The sequence below is a fragment of the Aristolochia californica genome, unplaced genomic scaffold, assembly GCF_029961685.1.
Source record: "Aristolochia californica isolate CCGP_79_NKW_82.1479 unplaced genomic scaffold, dmAriCali1.0.hap1 SCAF_3, whole genome shotgun sequence".
In the NCBI taxonomy this organism is placed as follows: Eukaryota; Viridiplantae; Streptophyta; class Magnoliopsida; order Piperales; family Aristolochiaceae; genus Aristolochia; species Aristolochia californica.
Genome location: NW_027181992.1, coordinates 44,932,495 through 44,953,605, shown reverse-complemented (window position 1 = coordinate 44,953,605; position 21,111 = coordinate 44,932,495). Strand labels below are relative to the sequence as shown.

General features: G+C 37.5%; 2 protein-coding genes across 3 annotated transcripts; both read right to left on the bottom strand.

Moving 5' to 3' along the window:
* Positions 1-3,958: 3,958 nt before the first annotated feature.
* Positions 3,959-7,185, bottom strand: LOC137958466 (small ribosomal subunit protein uS2-like). Its single transcript, XM_068805502.1, has 5 exons — positions 6,994-7,185; positions 5,466-5,728; positions 5,169-5,366; positions 4,836-5,055; positions 3,959-4,392 (listed from the first exon to the last, which is right to left on the bottom strand). Exons 1-5 carry the CDS (start codon positions 7,118-7,120, stop codon positions 4,295-4,297), a joined length of 906 nt encoding a protein of 301 aa, XP_068661603.1. The 5' UTR covers positions 7,121-7,185; the 3' UTR covers positions 3,959-4,294.
* Positions 7,186-7,914: 729 nt separating this feature from the next.
* Positions 7,915-20,743, bottom strand: LOC137958464 (tetratricopeptide repeat domain-containing protein PYG7, chloroplastic-like). 2 transcript variants are annotated; one of them, XM_068805501.1, is made up of 5 exons: positions 20,379-20,743; positions 19,398-19,449; positions 13,468-13,760; positions 8,985-9,131; positions 7,915-8,335 (listed from the first exon to the last, which is right to left on the bottom strand). In XM_068805501.1, exons 1-5 carry the CDS (start codon positions 20,637-20,639, stop codon positions 8,054-8,056), a joined length of 1,035 nt encoding a protein of 344 aa, XP_068661602.1. In that variant the 5' UTR covers positions 20,640-20,743; the 3' UTR covers positions 7,915-8,053. The 2 variants fall into 2 exon arrangements, with proteins under 2 accessions (XP_068661602.1, XP_068661601.1); XM_068805500.1 differs by having other exon boundaries at positions 13,468-13,766; positions 20,379-20,742.
* Positions 20,744-21,111: the final 368 nt, after the last annotated feature.

Here is a 21,111-nt window from a genome sequence, read left to right as displayed (position 1 = left end):
GTTCCCCCCATGCACAAGCATTTGGCCAAAGTCAGAATTTTCCGGGTGGTGCGTAGCTGCAATATATTTTTTTGGTTGTAGTTGCTGCTGGGGTGCTCTTATCTTCACTGCAATATCAGCACCCTCTTGGACGCAAGAGCTCCTAGACATGCAATCATAACAGAAATTATTTGTGTTGCTATCCCTGTCCGGCTAGAAATAGTTACCTCCTGTAGAAGAGTATCTGTTGTGCCTACAACCACAGATAATTTTGCACCAGAAGTTATTGTTGCTACTACTCACAGAATTAGCACTGTTTGCAGCAGTGGCACTGTTGGCAGCACTGTGTTCTGTCGTGTCAAAACAACACCGTACAATCAAGTTATGCATTGGATTGAGCTGGAACAAAAGGTAGAACTTCCATTCTTCCAATAAACACTGCTACGCTGCTGGCCTAAAGATGGACCTAACAGTTTTCTATTAGCCAACTTGTTTGCACAGATCTGAACAACAGTAAGTACTACAGCATGCCCTTGATTCCCATGAGCTATAGATGCAACATGTGATACATTTTTATTTTCTACATATGCTAGGTATTGCTCATCTTCATCACTTTTAACCGGTTTTATTTTTTTCTGTTGAATTTGCTGCATTGCCACAACAGTAGCAACTAAAGTCCAGACTGATAATCCAACCAATTGATCTACTTGAGCCCCTACCCTTAACCCTTTCTCTCTCAACCTCTGAAGGACACATTGAGCTTCTTCTGAACTCTTTGCACCCAACCCAATATAAGTAGCAACAATTGGTGAATGCCCAACCTCCAACATCTCAATGCAAAAACCAATCTCATCTTCTAGTTGCTTCCCTTTACACAATCCTTGAACAAAAACTGTAAAGCTGAAAGCATTAGAAGATATACCATTGTTCTGCATTTTCCTGAACAAACCTTTTCTCACCTCCTTAAAACAACAAACCAGCATGCTTTCACCATTTGCAACTTCATCCTTGCATTCTAACTCAACACCATGATTGCCAAATGCAACCTGTGATTCCAAGCCATCACCAGGATTTACAGACAATGTGCTTTGTTTTCACAAAAATGAAGACGAACTGCACCTTCTATTTGGACATCTTGTTGAACCGAAGTTGCACTGTTTTGCCCATTTTTACCAAATTCAATTACAGGTTCTGTTGCAGGTTTGACATCTTCAACAGAACTAGACTTTATTTCTACAATCTCAACTGAGTCACTTCTAATAGCAGAATCATGCAACACTAATTCACCTTTCTCAGCATAATCAGTCAGCATGAATGCATTCTTATCATTAGATACAGCACTAATGCATACTTCTGCATTCTCAAAGTTAACAAAGCCAAAATATTTGGAATTCTCATCTTCTGCTCTCAAGACTAAAGACATGGAACCCCAAAAATAAAGCCCCACATTTTCAATTTGCCAACGAACCCACGCACAGTGACTGTGCTCATCAACAGCAAAACATAGCCCCCCAAAAAAAATATTCAGTAGTCCCCATAAAAATATTTCTATGAATCCCGGCATCCCAATAAAAATTTCATCTCGAAATTCATACACCCAAACCGGAATTCCAATACAACAATCTACAACTGCAACATTCAGATTCTTCTCTGCTATACTTTTAAGATTTGAAAAAACCATTCCTAAAACTTGTGTTGGGCTAAAAGTTCTCATTTTCCCCAGATATCTATCATGAATAAGAAGGAATCCATCGGGGCCTTCTGTTATTGAGAAAAACAAAGAATGAAGATCAGACTGGAGCTTAGGATCAGAGAACTTTCTGCCAATAAGGCGTTTGATTTGAGAAATAGAATACTTTGGATTCATGATAGAAGAGGCAGCTCTAGTCGTGCCTACAAAACATTGTTTCTCTCCAAAACAACCCACAACAAGGGTTTCTCGCTTAGATTCATCATTGAGAACCACATCTATACCCCATTGTCTCGCAACAGCTACAATGCAGCTTTCATTACCAAAGTCGAAACCAACCACGCTCATCTTCTTCGCTAAAATAAAACTCAAGAGATACAAGCGTTGATGTTTTTCTTTTCGCTCATCAACTTCGCTCCAATCATCGAGATGATCATCGAGCGTCACAACCCCAGATCTGAAATTCGCTTGAATTTGAGCATTCGAATTCGAAGTTCGTGGCCAAGTAGCCATTTCCAGAAAACCCAAAAAATTTCCATCTCACATTGTAGACAGAAAAACCTACATTCCTTCAAAATTGCTCTGTTGCTCTCCATCACGGAAACGAAAACCCCCGATCCAAAAATTCGAGCAGCGTTGCTGCTTCTCAACCCCTTGGAGCCCCTTCACCCCCATGGAAAAATCGTTTATACATATCAATTGAAGGCATGTCAGAAACTTACCCCGAAATATGTTGATGTTGGTTCCCCGTTGGACTGCCAAGGGAGAGATTGAGAGTGAGAGGTGGTGGCCGGAAGTCAAATCCCACCAGAGTTATTTTTGACAGCGTCGACGGAGCCTCCTCAGTTTCCAATGGCGAATAGCAGCAAATCGCTGTGTCACTTTTTTCTAATGGTGAATTGCCAGACATCGTTGCCGAAATTGAGAATAGGGTTGGTCCGAAGAACCTTGAGGTGGGACAACGAACAGGCCTCTTGGTTCCTCTACAGCAGACTCCGACTTCGGATTTGAGGTCACCCCCAAATCAGTCATTACCGACGAGGTTGTGACATAATACCCCTCCAATTTCAGCTTTCCAAGGTCCTTCTTGGAGATTTTGGCAAAAAACCCTTCCGATTTCCCCGTTGTTCGACTTTAGATCTCCTTGCGCAGAAATATTGAAATTTTTTGAAGCATGGCCTTTCTGCCCTTTTGGATTAGAGGTCGCACCCAAATCTTCCACAGGGACTTCAACAGATGAATTTTTTTACGAAATTTTTAATTTTTCTGGCCTATGGCCTATTTTCCTGTCCGAGACAGCATCTACTTCCTCTCGTTCGGTGCTTATTTTGTGCTCAAAGACGTAAAATTTTCTATGACGTCAAAATTCTCCCTTGCACAATGTTCACTCGAAGAGTCATACCATATGGAAAATTCATACCATGCGCGTTTTTCTCCCACGTTTACATACTTTTTCCAATAAATTGAATATCTCGTACATAACAATCCGATTCTTTTTGGGATATAGAATAACCCATTGTATTCCCGCTCTGATACCAATTGTTACGGTCCCAAATCTGACTCAAAGATTCGTAAAAAAAAAAAAGAGAAAGATTAAGCCAAAAAGAAACTTAAAAACCCTAAACTCATCAAGAAGAGCTCTAAGCATGTTAAATCTAAAAATCAACGTTTTCTTTCTCATTAATTCTTATCCCTTTAATAGGATTCCCCCTTACAATGTTTTAAATTAAATATTACAAAAATACCCCTATAAATAAAATATTCAAAAAAACCCCTTTTAACTTACAACTGAGATAAAATAAAATAAATTAAAAAATAATTAAAATAATAATATTATTACATATATAACACTATCAAGAAAATTTTGGAAGAGATACTATAGATAAGTTTAACAATAATTTTAATTTCATCAAATGAATTATCTTCATAATTATCTTAATAAATAAAAACTATTAATTTCTATGTGATTTTATAAAACTCATAAATAATTATTTTTAAAATATTTATGTATATAAAAAACAAATAAATTAAATTTTAAGTACAATCCGTAAATAAATAAATAAATATAAACGAATTCGAGAAGTATATAAATAACAAAGGATTTTAATAGCAATAAGTATAAATCATAAAAAAACTATAAATAATATATCAAACAGATAACATAATTAAAAAAAAACATACATAGGCCTCTACAATTTTTCCTACTAAAAAAATACTAAAAACCCTATATGTAATTTCAAAAGCGAGCCAATCACCCCATACTGATTTAATGTCAGCCATACATGCACATAATGAAAAATAATCTTCCTTGCATCTCGTTTTTATAGGCCGAGTAAAGAACAGAGCAGCAGGCAAAAACTACTAAAGACCCAAGGGAAGTAAGGGTCTACTTTGAGAGGCTAAAGCTACAGTGTTTGTTCATAAAACCCAAACATCACCTACGAAGGCTTCTTTTAACCTACGGCATCAGTCAAAATTTAGTGCACCCTACAATGACCACAAATGGAAACTACCTGGACATTGCTTTAACTGAATAAACTAAACGAGCTCCAACTTTGAAAACAAGCAACAAACTACAAAAGCGTAAATAGAATACTCTTAACATGCTTGTGGTGCTTTTCATCACTAATCCCAGCCTGAAGGTGCAGGAGTTTGAGTAACTTCCGCCACCGGAGTGCTGATGGCAGGCTCAGTAGCTGCAGCCCATCCATCAGTAGCAGGAACTGCAAGTAAAATGAGAAAAGTGCGTTACTGGAAGATATCTTTTTTTAATCAAATTTTAAGGGTTACAGATTTATGCAACCAATGAAATGGACTACAGATAAAACTGGCAGGAATCTAGTTCTTAATCTGTCACTCTAACAACAAAGAAAAGCACAGGGCAGAAAACCCTCTTTATCTTTCAAGTTTGATAATTGCTAAAATATAAGATTGTTTGGAAGTCAAAATATAAGAACTTTTGGGTCTGAGTCACACCCAACACGTAGAAGCTTATAGTTCTGAACATCTTTTCAATGTGTGAATAGGTTTCATGTTTGGTGTAACACAGTCCATTGCATAAAAAAACAGAAACTGGATTTCAAAGTAAGTACGCAATGTAAATCCAAAGAGAAACGCTACTGTTAGCCTTTTTTCTTTAGAAAAGGATGTTAACAAAAAATCTGACCTGGAGCAGCAGTCCAGTCAACAGCAGGTGCAGCAGGAATGGCAGCCGGAGCAGTTATTTCTGCTGGCCATTGGTCAGCAATCTGGCTAGGCCACTGATCTGTTGATTGGACAAGGGCAGCAGCAGAAAAATCAGGAAGTCCATATTCAGGAGCTGGAGCAACCTCCTCCTCCTCTTGTTCCTTAGCTTCCTCAGGGTCTCGGTAGAAAAAGAGATCCACCTGGATGTAGATGCACATATCAGCAGTGTCATAGAAAGCCTAATCATCAAAAGAGTTTTTGAAACAGAGGCACAGTGCATGGCAATCAAGAACTAACTACAACTGATTCCTACCATCACATCCCATTTCTGTCCTGGAAGAATGGTACTCCGCATCTGCAAAACCATCCTTGCCAGCAACCAGAATAAGCAGCCAATGCTGTGTTTCCCCTTGTTGTTGGCAGGAATACCAATATCAACATATCGCATTGGTGAATCCGTGTCACAGAAAGCAATTGTTGGAATGTTACCAAGTGCAGCTTCTTTGATGGGCTGCAGAAGTTTTAATGGAAAACAGTGAGCAAGAAAAAGTTCCAGCAAAAGTACTAGATCCATACATATAACCCCATGTAAAACAGCAAAGAATTTTACCTGATGATCAGTTCTAGGGTCAGTGAGGATAAGCAGACGAGGCTCACTGAATGAAGTTTGGAGCTGGTTAGTGAAGGTACCAGGAGTGTGTCTCCCAGCAATTGGATGAGCCCCCGTGTACTGTGCAAACTTAAGAACTGCTCTCTGACCATATGGTCTCGCAGACTGAACAATAATGTCCTGAGGGTTTTCAATAGCAACTATAACTCTTGCTGCCAACTGAAGCTTTTCCCAAGTTCTCCCCAGGTTGATAATAAAAATACCTGATTAACATAAATAAAAATAAAAAATAAAAAGCTCATAGCATACATGTAAATTGCATCTTTCACAAACACCGTTACATTGTCTAAATTATTTCCATCAACAGAAAAAACCACCTGTAAAATTGCACATCAATAAGAGCTAGAATGTCTCTCATCTATCCATGCTGCCAAAAATCCATCTTTCATCAAAATCATCTTAAATTTTTCAAATTAATTTACATTTTGAATATAGTAGAAGACATATATATTCATTTCTTTAAGAACAAGTAAAAGAAAATTATTTGGCTGATCAAAATTGACTTTCCAGTTTCCCATATACCCTCAAGTCAAATGAGGTAAAGAATTTCCACCCAATAGAATCATCATCATAAAGGAAGGATGGTAGTTTACTAAAGATCAGGAGTGAATAAAATAAAAGGTAAAATATCATCAATAGGATCAGGTTTGTTAAGGTAGATAATGGGTGTGACTGCTCCCAAAATTGGAAGGACTCAAATGATACATGTTATTCAACTTCCACAGATGCAAAAGTTACAACCACATTCCTTTTTTTTTAAATAAAATTCAACCATAATCCATTGTTCTGATATTCGACACATACTCCATCTATGGATTTGCTAAAACCACCACTACTTTTTGTATTGTTAGAAAACCAAAAAATACCTTTACAAAAAACTCAATCTACAGACATGACAACAGGCATATGACGGTTGCTACTAAAACCACTGCCGTCAACCAACTTCCAATACAAATTCACTTGCAAGCGTCTGAAGATTAAATCCATTTTCCATACCTTTAAAAACCTAAGCAGCACAATCTTGTTGCTACGAAACACACAAGCAGTATAAACCAAACTACCCCTTCAGATGTAAAAACGATTTTCCCATCTCAAAAAAAAAAAAAAAAAAAACAGAAAGTACTTCAAAAAGCTTTTTAATACACTTATGTCTCAGAATACCATAACCAACGAAAAAAAAAAACTAATTTGGTTTACATAAGAATCAGCATTGTTTCAACATTGTTCCAATAAAACTGAATAAAATATAGAATTATTCATTCTTTACTTCCAGCACGGCACCATTTTCGCCAAAACTCCTCGCGACATCTATTAACTCCTTCAGTCCACCAAAAAAGTCATAAGATCTAACACCACAAAGTGAAAACAACCACGGACGACACATCACACGAAGGAAAATGATGAGCAGAAAACACCGATAAGAACACGCAACGAGATTTATTTTATGAAAAGCGATGAGGGTCATTACCATCGGATCTTCTTTTGAAGACATAACGCTCCATCTGGAAATCGCAGTTTTTGGTGCCGAGATGGACATCGGCAGCAAGCATCATCTGAATATCAGCTTCTTTCTGCGAAAGCTCCCTGGTCGCCATGGCTAGGGCTTTGGAGTAGCTTGAAGAACCCTAACTCCGGCAAATATGACGAGCTGAATGTCTTATCGTATTAGCGTTAGGGTTCTTATAGTATTGGCGTCAGTGTGTCTTATAGTATCTGATTTATTTTTTAAAATAAATTATTTTTTCTAAAATTGCCAGAGCGAATAATATTTAGTAATTTTCTTAAATTTTGAAATTAAACTCACCTTAATTTTTGGTTTATTTTCTTTACTTATTCGGACTTTTATAATAATAAGCACAATAATTTATTTTTAATTAATCATATGATAATATTAAGATAATAACTATAACAATATACTAAGTTAAAATTAATTTAACTATATTTAACTATATTCACTTAAAGGGAATATATTTAAATTAATGCAATTATTTAATTTAATCTAATCTAATAGATATAATTTTAAATTCTTTTATATTATTAAATATAATTTAATTATTTTATTTAAATCAATAAATCTTACATATTATTATATTTTTTAAATATAATAAATTAGAATCGCTATCTAGCGCATCCAATAAAAAACAATTATCTCAACCGTCCAAGATCAACAACTATTTCAGCCATTCGATCAATAGTAATTCAAGATAACCGTATATTTTATACCAAATAAATTTTCATATTAAATAAGCCGTGTAATCTACGTTGTTCCTTCGCTGGAACCTGTCGTGAATTGAAACGAGTTCTCGGCAAATTCGTTCGCCGTATTCTCTTCATTAAACACTGGTTAAGACTACTTTTTGTTCTTTGGGTAGAGAATCGGATTCTGTAGTAAAAGAAACTTAACCAAGTCTGAATTACTAAACTTCCTAGCCAACAAATGACCCTTCCACTACCGATTGATGTGTCCCCTGCTTACAAAGATGATATTGAGTTGAGTCCCCTTGGATCATTTTGAATATGAAAAAATTTTACCTGTCCTCAGATTTTATTGATACACCCTTGAATAGTTCTACCCTTTCCTTCAAGGCATCTCGGCGAGGCCGAGCGACTCTGTTGTTTGGGTCAAAAAGAAGAACCTCTTCAAAAGCTTTTAGAGCAGCTCTGAGATCCTTTTTCTTCTCATATGCGTCTCCTAAATTGTTCCAAGCTGTAACATAGCCTGGTTGAAGCTTCACAGCATTCTCGAACTGAGCAATCCCTTTTTCGAGCTTCCCTTCTCGCACATAGCTGACGCCAAGAGCATTATATACCTGAAAAAAAATTAAAGGGAAAATTCAAGACTTAAAAGAGTGAGTTAAACTCCTTTGAACCAGAAAGGGTAAATCCAGTAAAAGCTGGCTGTAGCATTTAGATGTGAATCGTAATCATAGAGGTGCTACATAAGAGAATAATGCACTATCTAACAAGGGACTGTTGCCAAAGCTTTTATCAGTTCTACCATCTCATTTATTGATTCTCTGGTAATATATATAATATAAAGAGAGAGAGATAGAGAGAGGGAAAACTTGCAAAATCTAGAAATAAAACAGAAATCTGTAGTGTGAGAAAAGCACCACTATCATTGAGCTTCTATGGCTGAACTCTTTGCCCATTGGCTACATTCACTGTTGATTTCAAAAAAAAAAACCATTCACTGTTGAACTTGGATCAATATTAACTACTCAAAAAGCCTCATGATGTGCAAGGCAGAACTCAAATTTTGAATAGCTTAGAACCGACTCTTTAGCTAACAGTGATATATTTGGGAATAGGAATAATTTGATGTGTAAATAGACAACCAACTAGAACTAAAAAGACAAAATACAGATGCATACTAGAGAATTACATGTAGACGTGTAATAATCCTATATCTGATAGTAAGTATTTAAGAAATAACATATAGCAGCAAGGCTAACAAACCTGTGCAAGATCCTGATCATCTCCATCCCATTTCTCAATGGCCTGCTGCATGTATTTAATGGCAGCCGGGTAGAATTTCCTCCTTAACATTACAGCACCTAGCTCAAAGTACCCGGTAGCACTGGCATCACCACTGCGGACTTGCTCCTGAAAAAAAAAAAAAAAAAAAAAAGGAGAGAAAATGAAAAGAATCAGAACCCTGGGTCCACAAAAAAACCAGTATAAAGCATATAGTAAAGACTTCATAAAAGCATTGCATATCTAGGATAAAGAACAGAAGGAAATAATGCACAAAATTATGATATAAAGACAGGGAAGAGGAAAACTAATTATAGTACTCTCCCGTATTCCTTGTCTAAGTAATAAATTTATGTAAGTTCGTTTGAGCTGAAAATGTTTGAGAAGAAAAACTCAAAATAAAACCAAACAGGATTCACTGGGCACTTTTCTACTGAGAAAAGTTTGAGTAGTTCTTCCACCTTTTTATAGGCCAACTCTTCCAACAGACAGCATTTTCAAATATGGTTTAAGTCTCAGGAAAGAAATAGGTTATGTTTTGCACATTGTTCCCGTTTGCTGAATTACCTCTAATTGGCTGTAATAAGTGAGGGGCTAAGTGTATTTGTTACTTAGAGTCTATTGGAAGATGGGGTCAAGCCCACATGACCAAGGAAGGCCCACATGTTTAAGAGAGGTGTGTTAGAAGATGGGCTCAAGCCCACAGACCAAAGAAGGCCCACAAATCTAAGAGTGGTGGCATAATGGTAAATAAAAAGTCATCTCATAAAAATAGCACTAATGTAATTAGTTTAAGTTTCAAGGGCACAATTATAATATTGTAGTTTTACTCATCTATAAATAGAGCTTCAGGGGGAGGGTTAGGACACAAGTCCATAACCTCATTCTTCCTCCTCTCTTCTCCCCAATATGTCGTCTCTCCTTTTCTTTATGAGCTAATCTATGGAGTCCTAAAAATCAACATGGTATCAGAGTATTGATTTTCAGGCCTGGTAGGTATGGTTTTCAAGATTCTAGAAACCCATTTTTTTTTCTTTTGCTCATATTGCTCATATTTCGTTTATAACCTTCACATCCAAATAGTTTCCTCCGCCTGCCACATTACTCAACAACAGCGCAGTCTGCTTCCTGCTCCAATAATGGATTGCCTCTCTTCCGCATGCAATTCGCGAGTCTTGCTATAGATGCCCTCTAGTCCTTCTGAAACCCATCTAACTTGTGTAACGGTGAGTTGCGGTTCCAAAATCCGAAGCCCATCAGATATGTCCTCCATTTTTATTTATTACCTCCACAATCCGTCCCTGATCCAATCGAGGAGGAGGAGGAGAGTGCATGGAGAACGAATTGGATCCCCTCCAGGATTCATTGTCCTTGAAGCCTCCCATCATCAAAAGGTCAGATCCGATAACACTCTCCCTTCTCCGTAGAACTCAAGGACCAGATCGTGTCCCCGCCCTCTAATCAGCTTGACAGGATGAAGCAACATGGAAGGCAAGAATCCCTCTCAGAGAAGATTCATCGTTATCGTGGCGCCCTGTGATTTTATTACGACTGATTTAACCTGGTTCTCTGAGCATCCAACCCGACACACCAAGCATCACTCTACTCTCTAGTTCTCAATGAGGCTTTCAACTCCAGCAAGTTTCAGCTCCAGTAATATATTTCAGGAAAATCTTGATCTGATTATTCCTGCTTTTGGCAACTAGGACCAAGTTCCAAACAGAGCCCATCGCTGGCATATCTACCAATATTGCTCTCTATTTCGCTAGCTCGTCAATTCGAAAAATAGTTCCGAGTTTATGATGATTTTGCTGTTTTATTGCCATCTTTGAAAGCTTTGTTTTTGTTTCTACTTCTCCGAGGTATTACGGCTGATAATCCGGAAGATATCTCCTCATCTGCTGGTTTTCGGAAACTCCCATAATCTTGCCATAATTGTCGTCCGAAGTCATTATTCTATTTCCGGAAGTTTCCTTTGTCTGCTAGCAACTTCCAGTTTCTTGTTGTTGTCGATGCTGCTGATTTCTCGTCTTCTCCATTGCTGCATTGCTATTTTTCGGAAACTCCTGATTATCTCCAGAGCTGCCTCTCCAAGATATAAGAGTTGTTAATCCGTTTTTGTTTCTAGCGTAAGAAACCAGCTGGCTTCTTCCCATAATTGACGATTGTTATCTTCGAAAGTTTATTTTCATAGCTATCATCGTTATCTGCCAGAGAAGACGACTCTGCTGTGAGATTTTGCCAAGTTTCTATTTCTGCTCGTTGGGAGAGAAGAAGTGTTGTTATTTACCAGGTAAGGTTTAATCTACCTTGGATCTATGAGCGTCTCTTTAATTTGCCGAGTCAACCCAGCGAACCAGGTTGCCCACCTCGTTGTTGTCAAGCCATACCAAACTCTGCCGAGTAAACTCGGACCGAGTAAGCCACTATTAAATTTATAGAAACGAGAAATACTTCATTGACTTCATTAACTTACTATAATCAGAGTACAAGAACCTCTATTTATAATAGAGGAAGGTAGTAAAGTCCAATTACAATAAAACTACATTTGTCCCAATTACACCCAAACTCTAACACTTAAAGATAAGTCCTAGCATAATTAAATAACTCAATATAGATAAAAGACAAACATAAATCAAACTAGAACTCTTCTAGCATGTGACCATAAGATAAAGATGCTTTTGTGAGTCCTTCTTGATCTTCCAACTTATGTGATAAGGATGCTAGCTCGTGGTAATCATGGTGGGTCCTACTTCTTATGTGTTTGGGCCCATCTTGTGGGCTTTTCTTGGTTGTGTGGCCCATCTTAGAATACTCTTAGATATGTGGGCCTTCCTTGGTCGTGTAGGCTGGAGCCCATCTTCCAACAGCCACCATACTGTTTGATGTTATACCAAGTGTAACGAAGTCAACTCGGTCTGGGTCTACCTGACTCCGCCATCTCAACCCAGTCTCCTGACTCGGCATGACTCATTTATTGACTCATATTATTATCTTGGATAATTGACAACTTATTACTCAGTTTCAGCGTATTACTTAGTGCACAACTTTCTAATGGACTCTCTGCAGATTATTTCATGTGTCCTCAAGACTTTCATAATTTGGTACGTGTTATTTGGGCCTAGGCCCATATCCACTGCTGCTATTATGTCTCTCTAACTGAGACATTATTATTGAAGGACTTCTCGGTTGCTAACTTTTGTCAACATTGGTTATTCTGATGGAAAAAAAAAACACATGGTGGCCCTAGCATATTATCTTCCAATGATTCCCCATTACCTTCTTATTATCACTTTTGAAAAATGCCTATAGTCACACTACTTACAAGTCTGTTATTCATCCAAGAGGTGTGTTTTTTAGCTACCTTTAGAAAGTAGTAGACTCTGTGCCCTACAATTGGGCTACTTTTTTGCCTTTGAAATTGGGCAGAGAGTATTTCTGACCATGACCATTTGACTGGAGTAAGGAGCTTTGTCATACGGCTAGGAGTAATTTTTGTTCTCTCACCATTATATTGTGCACATTGGTATCACTAGTTTGAGGGGGAGTGTTGGAAGATATGATGGACTGTCATTTTATACGGGAAGATCATATCCACCATTTGTAGCAAGTTGGGTGTTTATCATGTTCTCTCACCCCCAACTTGAGGGGGAGTGTTGGAAGATGGTCCCAAGCCCACATGACCAAGGAAGGCCCACACGTCCAAGAGACGTGTGTTAGAAGATGGGTTCAAGCCCACAGGACCAAAGAAGACCATAAGTCCAAGAGTGGTGGCATGATGGTAAATAAAGAGTCATCTCATAAAGATGGCACTGATGTAATTAGTTTAAGTTACAGGGACATACTTATAATATTTTAGTTTTACTCATTTATAAATAGAGCTTCAGGGGGAGGGTTAGGACACAAGTCCACAACCTCATTCTTCCTCCTGTTTTCTCACCAATATGCCGTCTCTCCTTTTCACCGTGAGGTAACCCATGGAGTCCTGAAAATCAACAGAGTCTATTCAAAATAAAGAGCAAGAGGTCCAGTGGTGCATCCTTCCAAAGCCCCTTCTTTCTCTCTTTTCTTCTTTTGCTAGGGTAAATCTCTCCGTCTTTTTCTTCTCTCTCTTTCACCTTTCCTCTTTACTTCTTCTCTTACCTCTTTCTACATACTTCCTCTTCTAACTTACTTTCTCCTTTTGGTTTTGGTCCATCTACAGTATATAGTACAAGTTTTATCATATTAACACTGACTGACCATCTGTGTAGGCTAAGTTGTACACCTACAATGTCAGACATCTACTGAAAGAACTCATCCTCTTGCCATTCAAAAAAGAAAAACACAAAAACAACAGAAAACTTTTCCTCCCATTCCATAATGAATTTAGGATTTTAAATTTTGATAAATTAACTTTCAAATTCCTGAAAAATAAATCCATTAGCATCATAATTTGAAGGAAACAGGAACACTGCTTGGTCACCTGCAATTCTTTAGCAGACATGTCAAGCTCTCTGCGAACAAGAACTTGTCGAATGACAAAGAAGGTTCCTACTCCCAGAAACCCCAACAATATCAGCAGATAAGAGAGCTGGATTCCCAATTCAAATAGTTCCCCAATCTCGTAAACCATATTATCTCTCACTTGTTCTCTTGCATATGCATCTGGTATAGAACCCAGTGATGTCGTTACTCCACATAAGAGAGAAGATATTCTCACAAGTAACTTAGGACCGCAGCTAACATCATCATTGCTCTGTAGCTTCCATTTGAATACTGCACCTACGTAAAGAGATGGATGAGACTAAATGTAGTGCAAACCAAACGAGATTACGTACAGTTGAATCAAGTATGGGAATGTGACAAAAGACTATCATACTATTATTTCCTTCAAGAGAAGAAGAAAGTAAATGCAGCAAACTGAATTGCTGGCCAACCAAGCGGATTGGGAGAATTTCAAGAATGACATGGTAAAAATTATGTAGTGTTTTGATATAACATATTAATGTCATTCAAGCAAATTGAAAATGAGTCCAGAAAATGGGTTTTGGTGCCCCAATTATGATAGAATTGACTATTCATAAGCGATGTGTTTGGAAATTTAATCTGATAGACTCTAGATTGCTAAAAATCTGAGCTTATATTCCAAACAAGCATGCAACAGAAAACAAGTAAGTTTGGGTACTCTTGTCCATATTCACCCACAAATATAGGTACTGATTTTCTAGATCAACCAACATTCTCCAACATTAAAAATATTAAGTATAAAAAATTAAGACATGATGCTGATAAATGTTTAAAAGGAAGATGAAGATGATATTGGATGTTTTGCATTTCATTCTGACTTCTTTTTGAGGATATGGGAATCGGCAGTCCCCTGCTTTCCATCATGTTTTTATAAACTAGAAGCACAAGTCATTTTTGAGATCATCATCATGTTCAGAACCTTAACCAGACTACATTGGGCAAGGCCAGCTACATGCATGATTCCTCCTGTATTCAGTTAGTTGGGAAAGGAAATAAGTTATGCATCATTTTTGCAACATCAGACTGTATGAAACACATTTCCTTCAAAAAGTATATTGGATTTCGTCCAAAAAAGATTTTCAATATAGCTATCTATAGAAATTATATAAACATTTATGGAGATGGAAACACTTCTCCTGGAAATGTGACTTCAGATGACAAGCTTCAAGAAATATGATTGCAGTAGGAAAACGTCGTTAAAAAAGATAATTCGAAATATATCTTCCCAATATATAATTCCAAATATGCATTTCCTAATGTGGCGACCACACACATGAAACATAATCCCTTTTAGTGTCACTTCTCTTAGAATAGTCTTCCATCCATCCAGGATTAGAAAGATCCTATGCTTAGCAGTTGGAAAAAGGCTTTATAACTTCAGCTAGCCATTTTGGGTTGGACATTCACCAAACTTTAATGTGGTATCAGATTGGGTACATATATGTGGCCCTCCACCCAAAAATTATCCGCACGAACCACAAAATAGGTGAGTAAAGGGGAGTGTAAGAATAGTCCCATATACATCCAATATTAGAAATATCTTATACTTACTACTTGTGAAGAGGCAATATAACTTCAGCTAGCTATTGAGGAAGGACATAGAACCAACTTCACCAATTCTCAAATATGGCCTTCAAATTTAGACTAATTTTTAATTAATAAGGATTTAACTTTTAATGGTCAATCTGCTTCGTAACTTTTCAAAGAATGGGATTAGTTATAAAAAATGCATTTATACTGTCCCTGCAAAAAATTCTGCAGCCAAAATCCTAATATAGCAAGTCTTAGAAATACATCACACCCTATGGTGACTTTCGGAATTAAACCCAGTTTTAGAGCCTTATTAGTAATTACCTTTTTCAGTTCAACTTAACTTCTGTATAGTTTACCCAATGAATTGTAGGAATTTTCTCAATCGTTTCCATGCGCTGCTTCCTTTATAGGCCTTTTGGAAATCCAACTTACTAGAATTGTCAAGGGTTAGTGAGATCACGACTGCAAGGATTTCCATTCTCAAGAAGAAGAGAGTGGAAATAGTTTTCTTTTTCTTTCTTCCTGTTACAAGATGGGATCAAACCCACCATGACCACACGAGCTGGCATGATGAGTCATCACACAAGGTGTAATCCTCATCACGTGAGTTAGAAGATTAGGCAATCTTCCTTGATTAATGTAATTGATTTATCTTCCCTTGATTAATGTAATTTAGTTAATCATGATTGATGTAATTAGGGATATTAGGGATCCTAATTGATTAAGGAGTTTCCCTAAATATGTAATAGAAATAGTATAAATAGGGGTCTTGGTTGAAGGATTCAATCAAGCTCTCTTCTCAATTCATGGAAGAATCTCTCTCTAGCCTAGAGTCTCTTTTCTCTCTTTTCTCTTCTCTCCTCTCTCTCTCTCTCTCTCTCTCTCTCTCTCTCTCTCTCTCTCTCTTTGCTCTTTTTCTCTTCTCCCTCCCTTCCCTTCTCCCTCTCTCATCTTGCTCGAGGTTTCTAGCATGGGGGCCTAAATTCAACATGGTACTCGTAGAAGGATCCTCACGTCAAAATAATGCTTTAAGAAGTTATGATCAAAGCTACTCGTAGAATGCTATTTGTGAAACAAGATTGAAACTTGTAAACTTATGAACTTGTAACCCACAAGATTGTAAACTTGTAAACTTGTAACCCACAACATAGTAAACTTGATCCAAAATCTGTCAAGTGTATCTTTTTATGATACTCTCGCACGCAAAAGGGCTATATTTACTACAATCCCACTCTCCAAAGTTTACTTGTGTCCAGGGATGTAACCTTTTTTTAAGACTCTTCAAACTACTCTGATAATGCCCCTCCAGGTCTCTCTTCTGTATCAACCTCTCCTTGACCAGTTGTGCCCCGTGCTACGGAAACTGTTCAACCCCCTGAAGCACTGGCTGACACCACGCCTACTAGGTTTACGAATCCCATCGAGGTAAGTCCATCCTCTCCTGTTCCTTTTGAACCACAATATGATACTCGACCTATCGCCTTAAAAAAGAACCCAGAACTTGCATTAAGCCCTCTACTTCTTACCCCATATCCAATTTTGTGTCTTACCATTGTTTATCCTCTTCATGTTGTCAATTTCTTGCGTCTATCTTCTCCATCTCTGTCCCACAGTCCTATCGGGAGGCTCTGAAACATCCAAGGTGGAAAGCGGCAATGGAAGAAGAAATGCAAGCACTCTATGAGAATCAAACATGGGCTCTAGTTCCTCTTCCATCAGGAAAAAAATTTGTCGGCTATAAGTGGGTCTATACAGTTAAACACAATTTGGATGGGTCAGTTGCTCACCTTAAGGCCCGCCTCATTGCCAAAGGCTATACGCAGTGTTATGGGATAGATTATGAGGAAACATTCTCTTCGGCGGTCAAAATGAACTCAGTATGTATTTTATTATCTCTTGCTACTAATTCTTCCTGGTCGTCGGTCTATCAGTTTGATGTGAAAAATGTTTTTTTCTCAATAGGGATATAAAGGAAGAAATTTATATGTAACAACCACCCGGATTTGTGGTTGAGAGGGAGTTGGTAAGTCGATTGAAGAAATCCCTTTATGGTCTGAAACAGTCTCCTCATGAATGGTTTGATAAATTTAGCCACGCACTTATATGGGCCGAATTTCACAGATGTTCTGTAGATCACTTCGTGTTTCTTAAAGACACACCTAAAGGGAAAGTGATTTTGGTCGTATATGTTGATGATATTGTCTTAACCGGCAGTGATCTCGAGGGCATTCAAGAAACCAAGGAAAAGATATGTGAAAAATTTAAGATAAAAGATCTTGGACTACTTAAATACTTTCTGGGTATTGAAGTATTACAGTCCAAACAAGGGATTATACTATTTCAAATGAAGTATGTCCTTGATCTACTAGAGGAGACAGGAATGATGGGGTGTAGACCAACAGAAACCCCTATGGATTCAAATACAAAATTATCTGCAAGCACTGGAGAAAATGTGGATATTGGAAAATATCAAAGACTTGTGGGAAAACTCTTTTATCTCTGTGTAACAAGGTCGGATATATCATATGCAGTAATTGCGGTAAGTCAATACATGCACAAACCACAACTTACTCATTGGCAAGCACTAGAAAGAATATTGTGATATTAGAACGGAGCTCCAGGAAGATGGTTTCTCTATAAGAACCATGGTCACTTCAACATAGAAGGGTTCTCAGATGCAGACTGAGCCGGATCCCCGGATGACAGAAAATCTACTTCAAGATATTGTACAATGGTTGGAGGGAACTTGATTACATGGAGAAGCAAGAAACAGAATGTAATTGCAAGGTCCAGTGCAAAAGCAGAATACAAGGTCATGGCACACACAGTTAGTGAACTTCTATAGATCAGATCTCATTCTCACTGAACTGGCATTCTATAAAGAAACTCCTATGGATCTACATTGCAATAATCAGGCGGCGATATATATCACCTCAAATCCAGTCTTCCAAGAGAGAACAAAGCACATTGAGATAGACTGCCATTTTATATGAGAGAAATTCCAAGCCGGCATATTATCTCTCAAACATATCTCCTCACAAGGGCAAGTTGCAGACATTCTCACCAAACCAGTCACCCATAAGATTTTGTCCACCATCTATAGCAAGCTAGGCATTTACGATGTTTTCTCACCCCCAGCTTGAGGGGGAGTGTTACAAGGTGGGACCAAACCCACCATGACCACACGAGCTGGCATGATGAGTCACCACATGAGGTGGCATGATGAATCATCACACGAGGTGGAATCCTCATCACATGAGTTAGAATATTTGGTAGTCTTCCTTGATTAATATAATTGATTTATCTTCCCTTGATTGATGTAATTTAGTTAATCATGATTGATGTAATTAGGGATATTAGGGATCCTAATTGATTGAGAAGTTTCCCTAAATATGTAATGGAAATAGTATAAACAGGGGTCTTGGTTGAAGGATTCAATCAAGTTCTCCTCTTCTCAATTAGTGGAAGCATCTCTCTCTAGCCTAAAGTATCTTTTCCCTCTTTTCTCTTCTCTCCTCTCTACCCGAGCTCTCTCTCTCTCTTTGCTCTTTTTCTCTTCTCTTCTCCCTCTCTCATCTTACTCGAGGTTTCAAGCATGAAGTCCTAAATTCAACACTTCCTGAGAAATTATAAGAAAATAAATACTCTAGTGAGTTCCAGACAAAATGATACTCTTTTTAGTGGGTATGCAATAGGAACAACAAGCTGACATCCCATGTTCAGCAGCCAGGACATTGGACTCTGTATCCAGTAAGCTGAGTTCAAATCTTGGTGAAACCTTTTCTTTTTCCAACTTTTGTCTTGCCTTTTTATTTTTTTCCGTCTTTCGGGTATCAAACAAAACAGGGGTAGATGTCCCAGTTTCACCTATCAGAATTAAGTTTCAATACATATCAGCTGATATGTATCTAATACTGAGGTGTATCAGCCAACTCGATCTAAAAAGATTATTAAACTAGAAAACATGTATCAAGCCATATTGGCCTGTTTCACTTTAAGCCTGCATCATGTATGTACTATGTATCATATTGACACCTCCAAAATCAGAAACATATCAGACTATACGTGAGATGTGATATGCCCACCACTGTTCTTATGTACATTGATAGTATTAATTTTTTTAATTTTTTGCCATATGCATGTTACTTACATACTCATCTTAATTTGAGATGTAAGGATCAGTAAACCTGAGTTCTAGGGTTGTAAGTTGTGCATAAGTGAGCATATATGCAGCTCTTCGGAAGTAAATTAAGATTACAGAATGAGTAGTGAATAATTCACTTCAACCAGCAGTTGCAAAACAATTCTGAAAAAAAAAAAAAACTATGAAGAGAACCAGTATGAAGAATTTACCTTGCCTAATTTTAGAGTTTCCTATTTTCTTTGATATTTCTCCAAAAAGTATCTGCCTTCCTCAACAAAAGAAAAGTAGACGCAACTTGTTAACGGGTGTAACTGAAAGTAAAGTAAATAACTGAATTTAACGGTACCTTGCTGCACTACAATTCATATAAATAAGAGTGCAACACTTTGAATAGTAGGTCTTTGACATATGTACCAAAAAATTAAAGAGAACAGATAGAAAGTCCTTGCTATATGCTACTAACCCAGGACAGTTGCAGATATTTCAAGGAAAGGAAACACATCATGAAGTTTACAGAGAGGTTCATCAATGGATCTTTATCAAAAAAAAAAAAAAAAAAAGGTTCATCAATGGATGAGTTGTCTGAATTTACAAAAATTTCACAAGACCTAAACTAATTGACCCAAAATCTGAATACAGTTACTTTCCTTCTTGGTACTAGATTCAATCTGTAATACTTCTTTTCCAACCATCTTAACTGATTTATTAAAGATCGAGAATGTCAAAAAACTTGATTTATTCCATGAAGTAATTAAAAAAAAAAAAAACGACCACTCTAAAAAGACAAAAAAGTTCTTCCAATACCCTTTTATTCTTTTGAACTTCAAAAAATCATGCTATTTCCAGGGGAGACGCTAACTAGCTCAAAAAGCCCAGAATCAACACTGACCTGGACATAGTTAAGTTTCAAGATGATTGAGTTACCGTAGAGTACTTAATTATTTTTTTAAAATTCACAAAAGCCCCTGTTACAATGTTAAGCACATGAAATAACATGTTCTATCCTCTTACAGATCTCATACTTGTGAATTACAGTAATTGAAAAACGCATCGCCGCCCTTAGAGCAAAACCCAATGCACCATCCCTTACAACAAAAGCATAACCAGCTACCACCGAGGAATTCAATCCCAGAATCAACACTGAAATACAAATATCACGGAAAGCGGAACAGGCCATCAACCAATCAGACCTGAACGAGGTTGGAAGAATCCAAACCATCCACCTCACCCCCAGCAGCGACTCGAGCGAGCCCTCTTCTTCTTTCCTTATGCAAAAACTCTGTCGCAAAAAACGCCACTCTCCAAGACCCAAATCCCATGGTCATCGAATTGTGACTGGTTCTACTTGCATTCAAAAATTTAAAGTGGGGTGTTCCGAGCGCTGCTGTTCTGGCGCAACGAGGTGAAGAGGAGGGAACGAAGAGAGATGGGTAATGGCGGAGAGTCGCCATAAGGGTGTGAAAGAGTTTCAGAGTTTTCCCGCGAAGATGAAGGATAGGGTGAAGTAATGACACGTGTAAGGGAGCTGGTGGAGAAGAGGCCTGAAAAATGGTAAAAAAATGATTGACAAGGACGGAAGCAGAGTTTACAGCTCGCGGGGAAGATGAAAAGAGCACACAAGCAGCCTGCAGTGGAAGGTTGCAGTTTTTGTGAGTTGATATTAGATTGAGAAAACATATAATTTCTTGGTTAATGAAACTAAACATATAATTTTTTGCAGTGGAAGGATAGTGTTTCTTGGTTTATTTTTCTTATAATTTCTTATTGGAACAATATGAAACTTATTTTTCTACCATTTTTAATATTTTTGTAAGGGGAGAAGAATCAGGTGGAAAATTTTTCTGACCCCAAAATATCACAAATACGAAAAAAAATTGGTTAATGAAGAAACTTTTTGTAATAATTTTCCTACACTTCTGAATT

Excerpts from the sequence above, each read along its gene's own strand:
- LOC137958466 (XM_068805502.1), bottom strand. The coding sequence starts at position 7,120 with ATGGCGACCAGGGAGCTTTCGCAGAAAGAAGCTGATATTCAGATGATG. Across the intron at positions 5,367-5,465 it reads ACCCTAGAACTGATCATCAG|CCCATCAAAGAAGCTGCACT; the intron begins GTAAAATTCTTT and ends AAACTTCTGCAG. Across the intron at positions 4,393-4,835 it reads TGACTGGACTGCTGCTCCAG|TTCCTGCTACTGATGGATGG; the intron begins GTCAGATTTTTT and ends TTTTACTTGCAG.
- LOC137958464 (XM_068805500.1), bottom strand. The coding sequence starts at position 20,639 with ATGGCGACTCTCCGCCATTACCCATCTCTCTTCGTTCCCTCCTCTTCA. Across the intron at positions 19,450-20,378 it reads ATTCTTCCAACCTCGTTCAG|ATACTTTTTGGAGAAATATC; the intron begins GTCTGATTGGTT and ends TGAGGAAGGCAG. Across the intron at positions 13,767-19,397 it reads AAACTCTAAAATTAGGCAAG|GTGCAGTATTCAAATGGAAG; the intron begins GTAAATTCTTCA and ends CTCTTTACGTAG.